Here is a 23,139-nt window from a genome sequence, read left to right as displayed (position 1 = left end):
ATGGTGACTGCCAGGGATGGGGCCACCCCCTGTGGTGGCCAGCGCACTGCGCAGAGAGAGGTACTGCATGGGTGAGTCTATTCACATAGGGGGTGGGGGTGTATAGGGGTCTCCACAGTACAGGCAGCACTGCTGAGGGAGTGTTTACAGGGATAGTTGAACACACACTCTGAACAAGAATAGTTTGTCAGTTAACATGAATGATTTTATAATGAACTACCCAAAAAATTACCACCTCAAAAAAGAATTACACGATTATACACAGGAAATAGATACACACACACACGCACACACACACACACATGCGCACACACACACACACACACACACACACACACACAAGTAAAAAATGAAAAATATCAAACCGCAACACAACACACACAAAAGACAGACAAACACACAACGACAGTTGGCAACACTACACACTGAAAAAACACACATATTGATCACATGCAGCTTTACTGTATGATTAAATGATGATGGCGTCCTCTTGGGTAAAATATTCCGGAGGTAAAATAGTCCCCCATTCGGATCTCCGGGCGGGGACTACTCAGGAGGACGTCGTTATCAGGAGAAAGAAAACTGGCCTTCTACGGATCGGAGTGTGGAATGTCAGATCCCTTAATCAGGCAGGTAGGTTAGAAAATTTAAAAAGGGAAATGGATAGGTTAAAGTCAGATATAGTGGGAATTAGTGAAGTTCGGTGGCAGGAGGAACAAGACTTTTGGTCAGGTGATTACAGGGTTATAAATACAAAATCAAATAGGGGTAATGCAGGAATAGGTTTAATAATGAATAGGAAAATAGGAGTGCGGGTTAGCTACTACAAACAGCATAGTGAACGCATTATTGTGGCCAAGATAGGCACAAAGCCCATGCCTACTACAGTACTACAAGTTTATATGCCAACTAGCTCTGCAGATGACGAAGAAATTGATGAAATGTATGACGAGATAAAAGAAATTATTCAGGTAGTGAAGGGAGATGAAAATTTAATAGTCATGAGTGACTGGAATTCGAGAGTAGGAAAAGGGAGAGAAGGAAACATAGTAGGTGAATATGGATTGGGGGGAAGAAATGAAAGAGGAAGCCGCCTTGTAGAATTTTGCACAGAGCATAACTTAATCATAGCTAACACTTGGTTCAAGAATCATAAAAGAAGGTTGTATACCTGGAAGAATCCTGGAGATACTAAAAGGTATCAGATAGATTATATAATGGTAAGACAGAGATTTAGGAACCAGGTTTTAAATTGTAAGACATTTCCAGGGGCAGATGTGGATTCTGACAACAATCTATTGGTTATGAACTGCAGATTGAAACTGAAGAAACTGCAAAAAGGTGGGAATTTAAGGAGATGGGACCTGGATAAACTGAAAGAACCAGAGGTTGTAGAGAGTTTCAGGGAGAGCATAAGGGAACAATTGACAGGAATGGGGGAAAGAAATACAGTAGAAGAAGAATGGGTAGCTCTGAGGGATGAAGTAGTGAAGGCAGCAGAGGATCGTGTAGGTAAAAAGACGACGGCTAATAGAAATCCTTGGGTAACAGAAGAAATATTGAATTTAATTGATGAAAGGAGAAAATATAAAAATGCAGTAAATGAAGCAGGCAAAAAGGAATACAAACGTCTCAAAAATGATATCGACAGGAAGTGCAAAATGACTAAGCAGGGATTGCTAGAGGGCAAATGTAAGGATGTAGAGGCTTGTCTCACTAGGGGTAAGATAGATACTGCCTACAGGAAAATTAAAGAGACCTTTGGAGAAAAGAGAACCACTTGTATGAATATCAAGAGCTCAGATGGCAACCCAGTTCTAAGCAAAGAAGGGAAGGCAGAAAGGTGGAAGGAGTATATAGAGGGTTTATACAAGGGCAATGTACTTGAGGACAATATTATGGAAATGGAAGAGGATGTAGATGAAGACGAAATGGGAGATAAGATACTGTGTGAAGAGTTTGACAGAGCACTGAAAGACCTGAGTCGAAACAAGGCCCTGGGAGTAGATAACATTCCATTAGAACTACTGATGGCCTTGGGAGAGCCAGTCATGACAAAACTCTACCATCTGGTGAGCAAGATGTATGAGACAGGCGAAATACCCACAGACTTCAAGAAGAATATAATAATTCCAATCCCAAAGAAAGCAGGTGTTGACAGATGTGAAAATTACCGAACTATCAGTTTAATAAGTCACAGCTGCAAAATACTAACGCGAATTCTTTACAGATGAATGGAAAAACTGGAAGAAGTGGACCTCGGGGGAGATCAGTTTGGATTTCGTAGAAATTTTGGAACACGTGAGGCAATACTAATCTTACCACTTATCTTAGAAGAAAGATTAAGAAAAGGCAAACCTACGTTTCTAGCATTTGTAGACTTAGAGAAAGCTTTTGACAACGTTAACTGGAATACTCTGTTTCAAATTCTGAAGTTGAGAGGGGTAAAATACAGGGAGCGAAAGGCTATTTACAATTTGTACAGAAACCAGATGACAGTTATAAGAGTCGAGGGGCATGAAAGGCAAGCAGTGGTTGGGAAAGGAGTGAGACAGGGTTGTAGTCTCTCCCCGATGTTATTCAATCTGTATGTCGAGCAAGCAGTAAAGGATACAAAAGAAAAATTCGGAGTAGGTATTAAAATTCATGGAGAAGAAGTAAAAACTTTGAGGTTCGCCGATGACATTGTAATTCTGTCAGAGACAGCAAAGGATTTGGAAGAGCAGTTGAACGGAATGGACAGTGTCTTGAAAGGAGGATATAAGATGAACATCAACAAAAGCAAAACGAGGATAATGGAATGTAGTCAAATTAAATCGGGTGATGCTGAGGGGATTAGATTAGGAAGTGAGACACTTAAAGTAGTAAAGGAGTTTTGCTATTTAGGGAGTAAAATAACTGATGATGGTCGAAGTAGAGAGGATATAAAATGTAGACTGGCAATGGCAAGGAAATCGTTTCTGAAGAAGAGAAATTTGTTAACATCGAGTATAGATTTAAGTGTCAGGAAGGCGTTTCTGAAAGTATTTGTATGGAGTGTAGCCATGTATGGAAGTGAAACATGGACGATAACCAGTTTGCACAAGAAGAGAATAGAAGCTTTCGAAATGTGGTGCTACAGAAGAATGCTGAAGATAGGGTGGGTAGATCATGTAACTAATGAGGAGGTGTTGAATAGGATTGTGGAGAAGAGAAGTTTGTGGCACAACTTGACTAGAAGAAGGGATCGGTTGGTAGGACATGTTTTGAGGCATCAAGGGATCACAAATTTAGCATTGGAGGGCAGCGTGGAGGGTAAAAATCGTAGAGGGAGACCAAGAGATGAATACACTAAGCAGATTCAGAAGGATGTAGGTTGCAGTAGGTACTGGGGGATGAAGAAGCTTGCACAGGATAGAGTAGCATGGAGAGCTGCATCAAACCAGTCTCAGGACTGAAGACCACAGCAACAACAAACAATTGATCACAAAATGGAAGGTGCAAGTGATATATGCTACGTGACAAATATGGGTGAAAGAACGCCATAAATCGGCCAGCTGAGGTATGGAAACTAATTAATACATCTCCAGGACCACACATATCAGTCAGCAGCGCTGTAAATCGTAAGTAACACCGAACGATAAGTTCACATTACGGAATTTGTGCTACAGTAGTTGATTCTAATCTAAAAAGAAAGAGAAAAGCATGACAAAATTTAATAGAGCAGCATAGTATATCTACCACATAATACGTTTATTGCGTCTATAAAAGGATAGATGTATTACATGCCACTGATGATGCTTCCCAAGTAAAAGAAGCGAAAAGCATATAGCAATAAACAAACTGCCTTCAATTAATTGCATAGGCGGTACAGACCACTACAAATTTCTAGATTATTTCTCCCTACAGATGGAGCTTATCATACCAAAAAACAAATTGTTCAAAATTAAGCACAAATAAAAGATAATTACAATGGCCCACAATAAATCTGGACTGGCAGAAGAACTTTTCAGCGGCATACATCACACAGAAATTAGAAGGGCATCAAACAGGCTGTCTCAGACCTTTAATTGTTCTTAACAGTTGTTACCGTAACACTATCATCATCAGACAGTGTTCAAAGTGTTTGTAGCTCACGTGCCAGGGAATGGGCTATAAGAGACACCGAAAATGAACTGGACAGCAAGTTTTGAACTTAGCTGGGAAGGTGCTTCAGAGGAAGTAGCAGTGCAGGAAGATGACGATTCATGACAGAATGGAGCCAATCCAGTGGGAAATTTAACTGACATTAAAACATTATTACACAGAAATGTAAATGCTGTACAATAAACGGAATTGATACACATGGGCCAACGATCACTGTTACTCAAGAGGTCGATGTGAGGCACGATCCAACAGAAATGATGAATCGACGTGTGTGTGTGTGTGTGTGTGTGTGTGTGTGTGTGTGTGTGTGCATGTGTGTGTGAGAGAGGGAGAGAGAGATGGCAATACAATCTGGTAAAGTGGGTTATCAGCTTACTACAGAAACAACGTCTAGCTTCTCATGACCATACAGATCTGAATGGGAAGTTATGTAACAAATTGACTTCATCACAGTCAGATGAACAGATACCAAGCAATATGGTGTGAAGTTTAAAAGACTGAAGAAAATTGTAACCAGGAATTACATTAAGTAGATTTTAAAAGTTATCAAGAGTATTTCCCGAATTTACTTTTGAGTGAAGCAGGTAAAAGTAAATTTACGTGCAATGTTTCAGAGTCAGAAATTCTCGAAAACACACCACTGGTGATGTGTTTCATTTTCACACATTAATTTTCATTTAACATAACGTTGAACAAACAAAGTTGCTTGAAGAGTTTAAAACAATGGCTACAGTTAAAAGAAAAATCGTCTTTGACATTGTAAACAATATCATCTCAACGTTTACAGTTCTTGAAACACACCATTGTGTACTGCAGACATATGCTTAAAAATAGTTGAAAAACATAGGAAATAAACGTGAGTGGGGCATACATACCTGTGATACAGTTTATAACAAAGGAGAGTGGTATGTATACATCTACTCAATACTGTCATCCCTATAAATGTATCAGCAGCTCCAGTATGTTGGATAGGGAAGATCACCTGCTGTGTCAAAGTAGAAGGAAACTTTTGATACTCTATGGACAGGATCTATTAACACCATAGAGAATTTCAAACAAGGAAGGAGCGTAGGGATTTGATGCTTGCTCTTCCAGGATTTTATATACACTACTGGCCATTAAAATTGCTACACCACGAAGATGACGTGCTACAGACGCGAAATTTAAGCGACAGGAAGAAGATGCTGTGATATGAAAATCATTAGCTTTTCAGAGTATTCGCACAAGGTTGGCGCCGGTGGCGACACCTACAACGTGCTGACATGAGGAAAGTTTCCAACGGATTTCTCATACACAAACAGCAGTGGACCGGCGTTGCCTGGTGAAACGTTGTTGTGATGCCTCGTGTATGGAGGAGAAATGCGTACCATCACGTTTCCGACTTTGATAAAGGTCGTATTGTAGCCAATCGCCATTGCGGTTTATCGTATCGCGACATTGCTGCTCGCGTTGGTCGAGATCCAATGACTGTTACCAGAATATGGAATCAGTGGGTTCAAGAGGGTAATACAGAACGCCGTGCTGGATCCCAACGGCCTCGTATCACTAGCAGTCGAGATGACAGGCATCTTATTCGCATGGCTGTAACGGATCGTGCAGCCACGTCTCGATCCCTGAGTCAACAGATGGGGACGTTTGCAAGACGGCAACCATCTGCACGAACAGTTAGGTGACGTTTGCAACAGCATGGCCTATCAGCACGGAAACCATGGCTGCGGTTACCCTTGACGCTGCATCACAGACAGGAGCGCTTGCGATGGTGTACGCAATGACGAACGTGGGTGCATGAATGGCAAAACGTAATTATTTCGGATGAATCCAGGTTCTGTTTACAGCATCATGAAGGTCGCATCCGTGTTTGGCGACATGCCGTGAACGCACATTGGAAGCGTGTATTCGTCATCGCCATACTATCACCTGGCGTGATGGTATGGAGTGCCATTGGTTACACGTCTCGGTTACCTCTAGTTCGCATTGACGGCACTTTGAACAGTGGACGCTACATTTCAGATGTGTTATGACCCGTGGCTCTACCCTTCATTCGATCCCTGCGAAACCCCACATTTCAGCAGGATAATGCACAACCGCATGTTGCAGGTCCTGTACGGAAACGGAATATGTTCGACTGCTGCCCTGGCAAAGCACATTCTCCAGATCTCTCACCAACTGAAAGCGCCTGGTCAATAGTGGCCGATCAACTGGCTCGTCACAATACGCCAGTCACTACTCTTGATGAACTGTGGTATCGTGTTGAAGCTGCATGGGCGGCTGTACCTGTACACGCCATCCAAGCTCTGTTTGACTCAATGCCCAGGCGTATCAAGGCCGTTATTACAGCCAGAGGTGGTTGTTCTGGGTACTGATTTCTCAGGATCTATGCACCCAAATAGCGTGAAAATGTAATCACTTGTCAGTTCTAGTATAATATATTTGTCCAATGCATACCCATTTATCATCTGCATTTCTTCTTGGTGTAGGAATTTTAATGGCCAATAGTGTAATTTGTTAATACCTACACAAAATTTCGTGTGTGTTGTAAACGAGATTGTACCAAAGTAGAGCAAATATTTTGGGGTAACTAATCGACTGAGACGAGAAGAAAATGTGAAGGAAAGATAAGGCATTGTCTAGGACCACTCTAAACTGCCATGTTGTTGAGATGACTGGTTTGTTGTATTGTGGATCAGAGCAGTGGAGTGTGAAATGTTTCACTTGATGTTCCTTAAAAGTTATATCAAACTATACCCATACTGCTTGCGGGTAGTAAAATAATTTTTCCTCCAAAATGCCTGGCATACTGCACACACATACTAAGAAAATAAAAGACAATTACGGGACACAGAAAACTTTCCTACTGTCCTGCGCTGTAGCAGATATGTGCCTTGGCAGTCTGAAAGGAACACCAGCTCTGGATTACACTGACATATTGAACTCCCAAGTATGTGGTTTATGCTTCTGAGTCACTGAGTTTTAATATCCTCAACTGTGTACTAATGCAAAGCTATCCACTACTACCCGCATCTGGTGGGATGCTTGTGAAAGTTGGAACTGCAAGGTGGTGGCGATGATGATGATGATGATGATGTTTGGTTTGTGGCGTGCTCAAGTGTGTGGTCATTAGCACCTGAACAAAGTCCCAATTTTTACACAGTCTATTTTCTTTTCCACAATCCAATCTAGTAACTCTCACAAATAATGAGGATGATGATGAATTGATGAGGACAACACAACACCCAGTCACCAGGGCGAGAAAATCCCCAATCCGTCTTCGAATCAAACCAAGGACCCCGTGATCCAGAGGAAGTAACGCTAGCCCCTAGACCACGAGCTGTGTACTGTAAGGTAATAGGTTGATTATATGTGCAGAGATTCACCTGTCAGTTCTAGTTGTCATTTTGGCAGCTGAATGGGAACTGTGAGACATAAATGTGGACCCAATGTTGACAAAGCAATATCATTTACTAGAACTAAAAGTTGTGGCAAGTCAGCATTTACAGCACGGCAACGTGAGAAATGGATAACTATGAATACGTTGCTGCCCTCCTTGATTGACTCGTTTTCCAGCGTACTGCTACTTGGTACTGGTAAAGAGAGACGTACTTAATCCTCCCCTTCAGCTTGTGTTTATGTAGTGTGACACCATTTGTGGCTAGCTTACTGCCAGCGAAGTAGTGGCAGTGAGCAATTACTTTTTTTGTGAAGAACAATTACTTTTTGTGAGGACCTGTACATCATGCAGAGAATGGTTCAAGCACTCACGTGCACAGTTTAAAAACACACAAATTGCTTTGTCTATGAAACTTCCTGGCAGATTAAAACTGTGTGCCCGACCGAGACTCGAACTCGGGACCTTTGCCTTTCACGGGCAAGTGCTCTACCACTGGCAGAAGTGAAGCTGTGAGTACCGGGCGTGAGTCGTGCTTCGGTAGCTCAGTTGGTAGAGCACTTGCCCGCGAAAGGCAAAGGTCCCGAGTTCGAGTCTCGGTCGGGCACACAGTTTTAATCTGCCAGGAAGTTTCACATCAGCGCACACTCCGCTGCAGAGTGAAAATCTCATTCTGCTTTGTCTATGTCTATACTGAGCAGCACATCATCTTGCCCAAATCGAAAATGCCACCTGCTGAGTACACTATCAACATGATCTTTGTTCAGAAGCATGATGCCAAAACCCAAATAATGTGTTGTACACAAGTAGTATAACGGAAATAGTGACTACATATAAGGATGGATTGCTTCGAGGTTAATACAACCTAGGAAGCTACGAAAATATCGAGTTTTCCAAAACTTCTTTTAGCTAACTTAACTCCTAATGAAAACAGTTCAGATTAGAGATTCGATGAACGTGTTATGAGAAAGCAATGAAAATGTCGTGAACTATTAGAAAATTGCTGTTGACGATGGTCAATTTTATGGTACAGACCCATGTAAGGATAGAACTGGAAAATGCAGAGGAGTGTCTTGTTTTGTGCTTACCTAATTTCTCCAAGTGGCGCAGCAACAAGGCGAGTCACTTGAATAAAATGTTGAGGCTGGTTCAGCAATGCATCTGCCCAACCCTGTGTGGCCATTACCTGGACGTTGGCCTTCATGAAGGCGACAACAGCCACAGTTAGGTCAGTGCACGAATTCCTGATGGCGAGGACAGCTGTGGCCGCCACACTCTCTACGGTCAGCTGTGCAATCAGCTGATGTTCACACACGGCCTTTAGGGTCGAAAATCCGTACTTATCAGCAGCTGCAAGGAGCTGGGGGGCTATGCCGGGCAGCTGGGAGGCCTGCAGCTGGGAGGCCTGCAGCCAGCAGCTGCCTCAGCGTCAGTCCCTCCACGTCTGCGATGGTGACCTGGCCGCTGCTGGCCTCCAGCGTGTCGTGCCGGAACACGGCGGCGAAGACGGGGCTCCTGGCGGCCAGGACCGCTCTGTGCGCCACGAGCTGTGTCTCTCCAGGCAGCAGCGTTACCATAGCGCCCTGTCCAGCATCCAGAAGGGCGCCCAGGTCCACAGCTCCAGTGTCTCGAACCTTATTCATTGCAGACATTGTTGATGATACTGAAACACACCATCATTGCTCTTTGCTCTTACACAGCACCTTCAACTATTGCACATGCACATGAAACCTGTATGAAGACACAGTTGGTAAATGTTGTCCACTGCAAGACAACTACACACATCAAAAAAAGTTTCTCATGACCCCAATTCCCAAAGCTCCTGAAGATAGACAATGACTGTGAATATTGTATCACAGACACAGTCCCTTAGACTGTTCAGAGATGTCACTAAACCTTCCCAAAGATGTAAACAACCATACACGAGCAGTGCCTATTAGACAGAGGGAGTCTGACAGCTGATCAGTTCCAGTCATTACATCAGGAAGGAGGTACACAGTTCATGTCATCTGTAGCTCAACCATGCCCAGACGGTCAATACCGCGGTTCGATCGCTTCCACATTGATATTTTGTGGCAGGAAGGGCTCTCAACCAGGGAAGTGTCCAGGTGTCTCGGAGTGAACCAAAGCGATGTTGTTCAGACGTGGAGGAGAACCAGAGAAATAGGAACTGTCGATGACATGCCTCGCTCAGGTCACCCAAGGGCTATTACTGCAGTGGATGACCGCTACCTACGGGGTATGGCTCGGAGGAACCCTGACAGCAATGCCATAAATTTGAATAATGATTTTCGTGCAGACACAGGACGTCGTGTTATGACTCAAACTGTGCGCAATAGGCTGCGTGATGCGCAACTTCACTCCCAACGTCCATGGCGAGGTCCAGCTTTGCAATCACGACACCGTGCAGCATGGTACAGATGGGCCCAACAACATACTGAATGGACTGCTCAGAATTGGCATCACGTTTTCTTCTCCAATGATTGTCGCATATGCCTTCAAACAATCGTTGGAGACGTGTTTGGAGGCAATCCGGTCAGGCTGAACGCCTTAGACACGTGGTGTAGCGAGTGCAGCAAGATGGAGGTTCCCTGCTGTTTTGGGGTGGCATTATGTGGGGCCGACGTACGCCACTGGTGGGTCATGGAAGACGCCGTGACGGTTGTACGATACGTGAATGCCATCCTCTGATCGATAGTCCAACCATATCGGCAGCATATCGGCGAGGCATTCGTCTTCGTGGACGACAGTTCGCGCCCCCATCGTGCACATCTTGTGAATGGCTTCCTTCAGGATAATGACATCGCTCGACTAGAGTTGCCAGCATGTTCTACAGACATGAGCCCCATCGAACATACCTGGGATAGATTGAAAAGGGCTGTTTATGGACGACGTGACTCACCAACGACTCTGAGGGATCTACGCGGAATCGCCTTGATGAACTTGTGGATAGTATGCCACGACGAATACAGGCATGCATCAATGCAAGAGGACGTGCTACTGGGTGTCAGAGGTACCAGTGTGTACAGCAATCTGGAGCACCACCTTTGTAGGTCTTACTGTATGACGGAACAACATGCAATGTGTGGTTTTCATGAGCAATAAAAAGGGCGGAAATGATGCGTATGTTGATCTCTATTCCAATTTTCTGTACAGGTTCGAGGAACTCTTGGAACTGAGGTGATGCAAAATTTTTTTTGGTGTGTGATAACACCAAGGTATCCTTTCTCTTCGAAACTGCTACCACAAGCGAACAGCCGAAAATCTACTACGTTTTGAGGAGTTCCCATTTTGTTGCAGCAAAATTATTTTGTACATGTTCTCAGAAAGGGCGTAGACATAATTTCCATATTTCTTTTGAGAGAGTGGTGTCACTTGACCACGAAGTCTTTCAGAATAGAGATACTAACAACGTCAGAAGGAACCGTAGTGCTACTTCATAGAACCACCGATGCCTGTAATCTGTCCTGTTATTGAGGAAATCGAAATTTTGGTATCGGAATTCGTATTATCCTGCTCATAACAACCAGTCAGGGATGTTTTGTAGGAGTTGGTTCACAAAGTAGACTTACCGTTTGCTACTGAAGTCTGGGGTGTCTTACCAGCAAATACTTAAGCAGGGTGACAGCCGCAGTCAGACAGTAACTCATTCTCACCAATTCCAGAGATTCCTCGCAGACAATACCGAACCAGCCGTAGGTGAAGTGTTGAGTCTGTCATAGAGATTATGTCTTACAACTAAACTAAAACATATGCTGTCGTTTTATTCTGTAAGCCCCCTTTCCCACCATACGAGGAGAAGTAAAATCACCAATACAGAAGACTAATAATTGGGTTTCGCTCGCAGGCAATACAAGATAACAAAAGAGCGTAACTCACTTGTCATTCATGTCTGACTTACCAGTACCAGATTGCTCCTGTGATGTAGAGCTTTAAAAAAATATCAGAAATATGTGTAATTCTTTATAAGTACTTTCTAAACTTTCTCCTACTGTCAGTCACAAGATGGGAAGTTTACATTATGGTGAAAACCGGTAAAGAAACAAATTGACTAGATGTCTCAAATAATGGAACATTGAAATGGAAGTAACAATTCATCTCTATTTTGGGGAGACTTTAATATTTTAGGAAGAACTATACAAAGTTCCAGATGGTTCTGGCACATCAACATTCAACGCAAAAGGACGTACTTCTAATTCATGAATCACAGCCGTTATACTGGATTGTAACGTCGAAATTACACTACTGGCCATTAAAACTGCTACACCAAGAAGAAATGCAGATGATAAACAAGTATTCATTGGACAAATATATTATACTAGAACTGAGATGTGATTACATTTTCACGCTATTTGGGTGCATAGATCCTGAGAAATCAGTACCCAGAACAACCACCTCTGGCCGTAATAACGGCCTTGATACGCCTGGGCATTGAGTCAAACAGAGTTTGGATGGCGTGTACAGGTGAAGCTGCCTAGGCAGCTTCAACACGATACCAAAGTCATCAAGAGTAGTGAGTGGCGTATTGTGACGAGCCAGTTGCTCGGCCACCATTGACCAGACGTTTTCAGTTGGTGAGAGATCTGGAGAATGTGCTGGCCAGGGCACCAGTCGAACATTTTCTGTATCCAGAAAGGCCGGTACAGGACCTGCAACATGCGGTCGTGCATTGTCCTGCTGAAATGTAGGGTTTCGCAGAGATCGAATGAAGGCTAGAGCCAAGGGTCGTAACACATCTGAAATGTAACGTCCACTATTCAAAGTGCCGTCAATGCGAACTAGAGGTGACCCAGACGTGTAACCAATGACACCACATACCATCACGCTAGGTGATACACCAGTATGGCGATGACGAATACGCTTCCAATGTGGGTACACCACGATGTCGCCAAACACGGATGCGACCATCAGGATGCTGTAACCTGGATTGATCCGAAAAAATGACGTTTTGCCATTCGTGGACCCAGGATCGTCAATGCATACACCATCACAGGCGCTCCTGTCTGTGATGCAGCGTCAAGGATAACCGCAGCCTTGGTCTCCGAGCTGCTATTGGATACACCATCACAGGCGCTCCTGTCTGTGATGCAGCGTCAAGGGTAACCGCAGCCATGGTCTCCGAGCTGCTATTGGAAAGGTCATCGAACTGTTCGTGCAGATGGTTGTTGTCTTGCAAACGTCCCCATCTGTTGACTCAGGGATCGAGACGTGGCTGCACGATCCGTTACAGCCATGCGAATAAGATGCCTGTCATCTCGACTGCTAGTGATACGAGGCCGTTGGGATCCATCACAGCGTTCTGTATTACCCTCCTGAACCCACCGATTCCATATTCTGCTAACAGTCATTGGATCTCGACCAACGCGAGCAGCGATGACGCGATACGATAAACCGCAATCGCGAAAGGCTACAGTCCGACGTTTATCAAAGTCGGAAACGTGATGGTACGCATTTCCCCTCGTTACATGAGGCATCACATTAACGTTTCACCAGGCAACGCCAGTCCACTGCTGTTTGTGTATGAGAAGTCGGTTGGAAACTTCCCTCATGTCAGCACGTTTTAGGTGTCGCCACCGGCGCCAAACTTGTGTGAATGCTCTGAAAAGCTAATGATTTGCATATCACAGCATCTTCTTCCTGCCGGTTAAATTTCGCGTCTGTAGCACGTCATCTTCGTGGTGTAGAAATTTTAATGGCCAATAGTGTAATTAGGTTGTATTTCTGTAATGGAGTCAAAGATTCAATACTGAGTAGGTAAAAGATGTTCCACTTTATAGTTTGAGAAGTAGTTTCTGCAATTTGTTCTGTGCTTATCTTAGTGGACGAGAAAAGTGTGAGTAGACTGCATGAATCTGCAAGTGAACGAAAATCGTTCAGTACACAAATTAAATCCGAAAACGGTAGTTCTGTATCTTAATACGTCTATGCTGCCTGATACCTGCCCTAAGCATAGAAGAATGTATTGCATTGTCGCACTAAGCTTCAGCAAAAACATTCTGTCAAACGTAAAAGATGAAAGACGTGGTCGAAAGTAAAGCGAACGAACAGTACAGAATCGGTATGGGAATCAGGAAAAATCGCCGTGAGTATTGAGGCAATCATGAGCCCGACGCGTCGGATTCAACACAGCCGTTTGGTAAAGCAGCTTGTGCTGCTGCGGGAAGAGGTCCCTAACTGTCCGCTGCACGCCCTCGTCCTACTGGAGTCGTGCATCGTCCAGGGCTTACTTTAAGGGGCAAAGGGCGTGGCGGTCTCTTGAGGAGAGATAGGGACTCTGGCTCAGGTGCTCGGGTGTCTCACCCCTGAGTTGGCGTAACGTTCGCAAAGCGATGTGGAATGGCATCATAAAGAGCATAGCGCACACGAACCCCAGATTTTTCACGAAATTAAGTGGATTGAAGTACAATCGTTCCCAGATAAGGATTTCGGCTTTATTTGATTTAGTGTTCAACGTACACAAGTCCTAATTTCTCATCAACAAATCCTCAGAGTTACCTGATTTTTTATCTTTTCGTGTGACCGCTGAAGTGGAGGGTAGTGGAGTGATACCTCTCACGTTCTAGCTTTTAGAATTCTTCGTACCCAATACTGTGTACAGATCTTACTAGTCCTTCAAAAGAGGTAGTTGTACGCCGTTTTCCCGACTGCTTTTTCCCTCACATTGTAGTCTTTACAGTGTTAGCGTCGACTTCACTGGAGTAATTCTAAAGCGCACTTCTGTCAGACATCGTCGTGACTGCTTTTCTATGAAAGGAGCAGGCGGTAAACCATAGACACGGCACACAGAATTCTTCTTAATCTCAGGATTCCCCACCCCACTTCGACAGACGACGCGAGAGTAGAGTGACTGCTGTTTAAATTTCCTGGCACATTAAAAATGCGTTTCTGATCGGGATTCGAACCTGGGACTTTTACCTTTCGTGAGCAAGTGCTTTTTCAAATGAGGTATCCAAGGACGACTCAGAATCAGTCGTGACATCTTTACTTCCGCCAGTATGTCATCTCCTACCCTCCAGACTTCATTTTGGTGACTGGCGTTCATACAGAGAGACGCTTCAATCGTTTACTGACATAGCGCAAAGATCCAAGAGGCTACTGAAGGTATTCCCTTTCCTGAAAGTAAAAGGTGTCCGTGGCTTTGACAGACAGATAGAGAGACAGATAGGGAGATAGTTGCAAATTTACAGTATTGGCATTGACCTCAACGTCAAAAAATAGTTCATTATTTGTAGAAAAGAAGATTAGCTCTCTCTGTCGATGCTGTATGGAGTCTCCATCCAAATTAAAGGGGATTTGTCTAGAAAAGTCAGTGAGCTGACGAACAAAATAAACGATAAGCTAATAGGTAAGTTGTCGTTATAGGAGTTCCACGGTATCAGCCCACGAAGATTCGGTCATGTGTGCCACACTGCCCACCTCCTATGTCTCCAGATCATCTAAAAATTTAATCCTGCACTCTTTCTGCTACATTGTACACAAAAGTAATAAGTGAAATTTAGTTGCCGCTAATGGTATTGCGATATTAAAGGCCATCAGTGGATAAATGCCAACGGCCTTGCTTCAGTGGTAACATCGGTTTCCGTCAGTTCACAGAAGTTAAGCGCTGTCGGGCTGGGCTAGCACTTGGATGGGTGACCATCCGGTCTGCCGAGCGCTGTTGGCAAGTGGAGTGCACTCAACCCTTGTGAGGCAAACTGAGGAACTGCTTGACTGAGAAGTAGCGGCTCTGGTCTCGTAAACTGACATACGACCAGGAGAGCAGTGTGCTGACCACACGCACGTCCGTATGCGCATCCAGTGATGCCTATGCTCTGAGGATGAACCAGCGGCCGGTCGGTACCATTAGGCCTTCCAAGGCCTGTTCGGAAAGGGTTTTTTCAGTGGATGAGTATTTAATGTTATGTAGAAAATTTTCATTTAATGATGTAATATGTATCCCATTTTAAATGTTTCACATCAGGCTGGCCAATCGAGTCAAAAAGAACTGACCATGAAACATCAGATCTACAACCACACATCTCCTAAATACAACTGCAAAATAGACTGTATTATGCTGTTTGAACTGAGATCATGACAAAATTTGCAGTTAAGCAGTAACTAATTTCAATCAGTTACAGAATGAATACATTTCTCAATCCTGGATATCAGTGTGAGAAACACTGAAAGGGTTACGTAAGCCTAGTCAAAGACCTCAGTCGTTAGCTAGATCCATCACTCCTGACAATAAACGATCGAGATAAGCGATAAGGTGGTATGTGCCACATCCGAATGGAGCTAAGCAGACGATCGTTCCAAATTATGACCATCGCAGAATCTGGGATACCATTCCACAACTGTGGTGCAGGACAAAAGAAAATGGTTCAAATGGCTCTGAGCACTATGGGACTTCTCATCTGAGGTCATCAGTCCCCTTGATGTAGAGCTACTTAAGCCTAACTAACCTAAGGACGTCACACACATCCATGCCCGAGGCAGGATTCCAACCTGAGACCGTAGCAGCAGCACGGTTCCGGACTGAAGCGCCTATAACCGCTCGGCCACAACGGCCGGCGCGGTTCGGGTCAGACACGCTGCCCCATACACATTCTTCACTCTCTGATGGACCGGTGTTTGTCCTTCAGCAGCCAAGAAATAACACCTCGTTGGTCTTGTTTGGACGCATTTGCCAATAACATCGCCGTAGTTCACGGTTCTGCGTGTGCGTCGGAAACACACAAATGACACACTGATCTTTTGCCTACATGACGGTGCTTATGTTCCCGCATCAGAGTCACGCTACGCTGCATATGTGCTGCCGATATGCCCTCAAATGGAAACATCTTGATCGCTCTCTTACACTACGTACACAGGAGAGGGAGGCATAAGACTGCAGCAAAATTTGGACGTAGTGACTCCGATTCTGTCGCAGTGAGCACTCTGGCGCAAAACAGTTGCCTTTGTTATGGCCGTGCACTGTGTTCCTCTGCAAGTTAAAAATCTGCCCCACCCAGAATAAACTGAGTCTTAACTTCAAAGAGGAGTTATCGACTGACAGGGCAGTGCATCACCTGCCCAGTAATCCCAGAAACGTTGAAAGGTAACAAAAGAGACACGTCCTGCAGAGTCTCTACTCACCCCAGAGTGAGGTGGGTCAGCCCAGCACACACAGCGTCGCGTCAACAGCCCAGCCAGACCAGCACTGTAGGCAGAGACAGCCTGACCACCACTGATGCATATGTACCTCTCAGCGGGCAATATTGCGTCACCGCGTTCTTCACTTGCTCCACAGGTGGCCATTCGGATGTGGCACGTACCATCTTATCACTTGTCTCGATCGTTTATTGTCAGGCGTGATGGCTTTAGCTAACGACTGAGCTCTGTGAGTAGGCTGACGTAACCTTCCCTTGATTCTCAGAGAACACTGATACCCGGGAATGCGAAACGTTAAGTACTCGTTTTGTAACTGATTGAAATTTGGTGCTGCATCACTGCAAATTTTGTCATGATCTCATTTTTAACTCTTTCACGTACAACTAATTTGACCAAAAACCAGCTCTAGAAGTACACGACTTGCTTTTATTGTCAAAAATTCATACAAGCAACATATTTATAATAGAATGAACATAATTATTACCATTGTACACAAAAATTCAATTTTTATAATCATTGTTGGTCACAAGGGAGGTGGTTCATTTTTTGTACCACCGTGCATCAAGATGCATGATAGTCTTGGAAGCATGTCTCCCTTTTCCCTAAGCGTTTTGGAACCTTAAACACACTACACATCCAGCCGGTGAGAATTTGTTGTTTCTTGGAACTACATGCTGCACATCTCCTCCTTGTAGATCTTTCTGGCTGATGAGATGAACTTTCAAGACGTACCGATTTCGGAACATTGGGTTTCTTCTTGTTGAACTGGAGATGGCTGTTCAGACTTCGCTTTTTACCTCTTGAAGGTACCAAGGCAGGTACCACTAAATCCCTTGCGATTTCTGTTCTGAAGTCCTTCAGAGTCATCGTAGGCAACTTCATTTCTTTATGGATGACGAAAGCATTCACCATGGTGGCATAAATAAAGTACCAAAATATTCTGTGCGACCACTTTCTGCTCTTTCTGTCAGTTTCATATATGCCCTTCAGCTGGTCAAATTCATCTACATAATTCATGTTGGCATTGTAATCGGAGAGAGCAACAGGGCAAGAAACTTTTATTTCATTTCCATCTTTTTCCTTTCTTGTAACCTCTGTTGTTTGAGTTGGATCATGGAGATGTGAAAGCAGATGGACGGATCTCTTATCTTTCCACTTCATCACACTAAGGCCTGTATTGCTAGTAGCCCAATCATAGTCACCCCTTTTCATTTCCTTGTCACTTTTCAGCATAGGTAAATATTTTCTACTTGGATTCACTGTACCACAAGCACGTATTTTGTTTTCTTTCAAATCTCGAAGGAGATCTAGGCTACTGAAATAATTATCAAAGTAAACTCTGTGATCCTTACCTTTAATATTTTCAGTGAGGTGTTTCACAAATCTTTCTCCCAATTTCTTTTCCACAGCATTATCTTTCTTCCCAGTGTAAATATCCAATTTCCATGCATAGTCAGATTTGTCTGCTAGTACCCACACCTTGTAGCCTCTCTTGATAGGCTTCTTTGGCAAGTACTGTTTTATAGAAGATCTTCCTTTAAATTTAATCATAGATTCGTCGACTGCCATACATTCATGTGGATTAAGTGCTTTCTGAAAGTTATGTGAAATTCTTTCTAGGGAAGGATGCAACTTATAAAGTTAACCATAGTTGGTGTCCCCTCGTTGTGGCATTTTACTATTGTCATTCAAATGTAAGTTGGTGAGGAACCATTCGAAACGCCTCCTTGACATCAGCTGACTCACATAACTATCATGTAGATCAGCACCTGAACTCCAGTAGTCTCTGTAACTAGGAAGTGGTTTTATGCCCATCAAGATATTTATCCCTAAGAAAGTTTTTAATTCTTCTGTGGATGCTGGCACATAAGATTTACCAGTAGTCAGAGACGACTGTTGCGCATATAAGTTCGTCTGAAACAAAAATAAATCCATAATAAGCTGTGGTGTATCGAGAGGTTGTAACAATGGAGAATTGTACTGAAATGCAGAAGGATCTGCAGCGAATAGACGCATGGTGCAGGGAGTGGCAATTGAGTCTCAATGTAGACAAGTGTAATGTGCTGCGAATACATAGAAACATAGTTCCCTTATCATTTAACTACAAAATAGCGGGTCAGCAACTGGAAGCAGTTAATTCCATAAATTATCTGGGAGTACGCATTAGGAGTGATTTAAAATGGAATGATCATATAAAGTTGATCGTCGTTAAAGCGGATGCCAGACTGAGATTCATTGGAAGAATCCTAAGGAAATGCAATCCGAAAACAAAGGAAGTAGGTTACAGTACGCTTGTTCGCCCACTGCTTCAATACTGCTCAACAGTGTGGGATCCGTACCAGATAGGGTCGATAGAAGAGATAGAGAAGATCCAACGGAGAGCAGCGCGCTTCGTTACAGGATCATTTAATAATCGCGAAAGCGTTACGGAGATGATAGATAAACTCCAGTGGAAGACTCTGCAGGATAGACGCTCAGTAGCTCGGTACGGGCTTTCGTTAAAGTTTCGAGAACATACCTTCACCGAAGAGTCAAGCAGTATATTGCTCCCTCCTACGTACATCTCGCGAAGAGACCATGAGGATAAAATCAGAGAGATTACAGCCCACACAGAAGCATACCGACAATCCTTCTTTCCACGAACAATACGAGACTGGAATAGAAGGGAGAACCGATAGAGGTACTCAGGGTACCCTCCGCCACACACCGTCAGGTGGATTGCGGAGTATGGATGTAGATGTAGATGTAGATATCATCAGAAAGCAGAGCTCCTAATAACTGATATGGTGATGGTGTGCCTAACTTCACAATAAAATCACTGGGACCACACTGGGAAGTAAATGCGGGGGCATCAGCAGGGTGTTCAGTTTTGCTCCACTTATGTTCAGTCTTAGACTGATGATCAGCAATCTCAGATGGAGCCTGATGCACTGTGAAGGTTTGACTTAGCTCTGTCTCTAGTGACCTAGTCACTGAAATGGTAGCTGGGCACTCATCCTCAGAATCACTTGATGTATCAGAATCAAACAGAATAGCTTTGGATGTAGTTGGTTCCAGACAATAAGAATTGATTGTCATTGGTGTCATCACTGTCCCCAATATCAAATGATATGTCAGATGGAATATCCTCTTCAAGGGCATTCAAAATTTCAGACTCAGTCAGCTTTCTCTGACCCCTCATTATTCCTGGAAAGTAAAGAGTAAGATTTACCTATGTTTGAAGTAGACTGACTGTTGTGGTACAGAGGTACATATTTTGAACCGATGAATAGTTAGCTACATTTTAATAATTTCTCAAAGAAATAGTCTGAACAACACAAAAAACTACAATAAACAAATGTACTTACATATTCCAATATAAATTTTTGGAAACTTCCGTTAGCAAATAACAATTAACAATGTTGCACAAACAATGTCTCCACAGTGCACTTGAGCGCACCTGACGTAGACAAATGAAGTACTGGTGCTGCTACAAGAACCCAGTAACAACTGCCATCTGGTGCATACAGCTAAGAACTACAAAAAACATATCCTGCTAGTTCAAATGGTTCAAATGGCTCTGAGCACTATGGGACTTAACATCTATGGTCATCAGTCCCCTAGAACATAGAACTACTTAAACCTAACTAACCTAAGGACATCACACAACACCCTGTCATCACGAGGCAGAGAAAATCCGTGACCCCGCCGGGAATCGAACCCGGGAACCCGGGCGTGGGAAGCGAGAATCCTGCTAGTAGTTCAAGTAATCTACCACAAGAATGCGCTGTTCTACGCATCCAAATTGGTGGTACAAGTAATGTACCACTGTACAACCTCAGTGCAACATAAGGTGGTACACAAATTGTACCACCAGACTTGAAAGAGTTAACATCATAATACAGTCTATTTTGCAGTTGTATTTAGGAGATGTGTGGTTGTAGATCTGATGTTTCATGGTCAGTTCTTTTTGACTCGATTGACCAGCCTGATGTGAAACATTTAAAATGGGATACATATTACATCATTAAATGAAAATTTTCTACATAACATTAAATACTCATCCACTGAAAAAACCCTTTCCGAACAGGCCTTGGAAGGCCTAATGGTACCGACCGGCCGCTGGTTCATCCTCAGAGCATAGGCATCACTGGATGCGCATACGGACGTGCGTGTGGTCAGCACACTGCTCTCCTGGTCGTATGTCAGTTTACGAGACCAGAGCCGCTACTTCTCAGTCAAGCAGTTCCTCAGTTTGCCTCACAAGGGTTGAGTGCACTCCACTTGCCAACAGCGCTCGGCAGACCGGATGGTCACCCATCCAAGTGCTAGCCCAGCCCGACAGCGCTTAACTTCTGTGAACTGACGGAAACCGATGTTACCACTGAAGCAAGGCCGTTGGCATTTATCCACTGATGGCCTTTAATATCGCAATACCATTAGCGGCAACTAAATTTCACTTATTACTTTTGTGTACAATGTAGCAGAAAGAGTGCAGGATTAAATTTTTAGATGATCTGGAGACATAGGAGGTGGGCAGTGTGGCACACATGACCGAATCTTCGTGGGCTGATACCGTGGAACTCCTATAACGACAACTTACCTATTAGCTTATCGTTTATTTTGTTCGTCAGCTCACTGACTTTTCTAGACAAATCCCCTTTAATTTGGATGGAGACTCCATACAGCAGCGACAGAGAGAGCTAATCTTCTTTTCTGCAAATAATGAACTATTTTTTGACGTTGAGGTCAATGCCAATACTGTAAATTTGCAACTATCCCCCTATCTGTCTCTCTATCTGTCTGTCAAAGCCATGGACACCTTTTACTTTCAGGAAAGGGAATACCTTCAGTAGCCTCTTGGATCTTTGCGCTATGTCAGTAAACGATTGAAGCGTCTCTCTATATGAACGCCAGTCACCAAAATGAAGTCTGGAGGGTAGGAGATGACATACTGGCGGAAGTAAAGATGTCACGACTGATTCTGAGTCGTCCTTGGATACCTCATTTGAAAAAGCACTTGCTCACGAAAGGTAAAAGTCCCAGGTTCGAATCCCGATCAGAAATGCATTTTTAATATGCCAGGAAATTTAAACAGCAGTCACTCTACTCTTGCGTCGTCTGTCGAAGTGGGGTGGGGAATCCTGAGATTAAGAAGAATTCTGTGTGCCGTGTCTATGGTTTACCACCTGCTCCTTTCGAAGAAAAGCAGTCACGACGATGTCTGACAGAAATGCGCTTTAGAATTATTCTAGTGAAGTTGACGGTAGCACTGTTAAGTCTACAATGTGAGGGAAAAAGCAGTCGGGAACACGGCGGACAACTACTTCTTTTAAAGGACATGTAGAATCTGTACAATGTTGGAAACGAAGCATTCAAAAAGCTCCAACGTGAAAGAAGAGTCATTCCACCACCGTCTAATTCAGCGGCCTTACAAAAAGGTGAAAAGCAGGTAACTCTGAGGAAACTTGTGTACGCTGAACATTAAATCAAATGAAGCCGAAATCCTTATCTGGGAACGATTGTACTTCAATCCACTTAGTTTCGTGAAAAATCTTGGCGTTGTATGCATTATGTTATTTATGTGTACATTAGAGTCATAACTCACATGCTCCAAAATAACGAAAATTGAGATGCTGACATATTCTCATATAGCTTTATACATAGAATATAATTCACGAAACAGTTATTCACATTTGGCACAAGATCCTTGAGAAAACTGGTGTTAAACTTCATGGTTAGTTTCAAAAGTCTCATGATCCGCGGGATCTTGTGAGTTTTATCCCGTACCTCATCTTGACGAATCAGCGATTAGTTCACTCGGTGCCATTTTCTTGTGTAGTAGTAAATAAATGTTGATGCCAGCGGAGTGTGTTTTCTGTTCTGTTCAGTTATTTTCGGGAATAAAATTCAATATACTGGTTGGAATAAAACTGATTTGAGACACAAGTCATGGAAGAACACGTTTCACCCGCTGGAGAAAGAGGAAGGCCAAGGAAACGTTCACAGCACCCAGAAATGTGGAAAAATCAGGAAGCCAAACGAATGAGGTTAGAATATCCTGTTTTCTTCATTGTTTTCAAATTAAACTGATTCTTGTTATTGACTTGATTTGTTCCTCCACGTAAGAATGTATAGGACTCTTTCTTTGGAACTTAAACTGAGGAATCGCAAATTCAATATTTTAAGTCCATTTTTGAGAAATAAACAGAACCTCACAGTGTAGTTTGTTCTACCATTATAGGTACAAACCTTCAGTTCTGCCCCAGTATCCGACATGTCAACACTGTGGAGGAGCATTTAATTGCTCTTCACTTTCTATGAACGATATTAAAAACTTTCATGATTTGTTTTATAAAACAACGGAAAGAGAATCAGTTCATATTGAAGCATGTGGAAATTTGCAACGTCATCAGACGTCGACCTAGAAAAGACAAATCAAGTCAAAACCAAAAGTCACAGCTGCTTAGAACGACGAAATATTTTATACGAAGCACGCAGAAAAATAAAGTTCCAGTTTG

The 23,139-nt window shown here is 43.4% G+C and overlaps 1 protein-coding gene across 1 annotated transcript in view; it reads right to left on the bottom strand.

Moving 5' to 3' along the window:
• The window catches only part of LOC124743704 (ankyrin-1-like), a 38,493-nt gene extending 15,596 nt beyond the window's left edge, over window positions 1-22,897 (bottom strand). The window contains exons 1-3 of the mRNA XM_047248879.1: window positions 22,871-22,897; window positions 18,386-18,553; window positions 17,992-18,154 (exon numbers count right to left, since the gene is read on the bottom strand). Of these exons, the coding sequence (XP_047104835.1) occupies window positions 17,992-18,154; window positions 18,386-18,553; window positions 22,871-22,897 (358 nt within the window). The remainder of the gene's footprint in view (window positions 1-17,991; window positions 18,155-18,385; window positions 18,554-22,870) is intronic.
• Window positions 22,898-23,139: the final 242 nt, after the last annotated feature.

Source organism: Schistocerca piceifrons, unplaced genomic scaffold, assembly GCF_021461385.2.
Source record: "Schistocerca piceifrons isolate TAMUIC-IGC-003096 unplaced genomic scaffold, iqSchPice1.1 HiC_scaffold_2512, whole genome shotgun sequence".
Classification (NCBI taxonomy): Eukaryota; Metazoa; Arthropoda; class Insecta; order Orthoptera; family Acrididae; genus Schistocerca; species Schistocerca piceifrons.
Note: the sequence above shows the minus strand (reverse complement) of the source record. Positions and strands in the feature narration are given on the sequence as shown.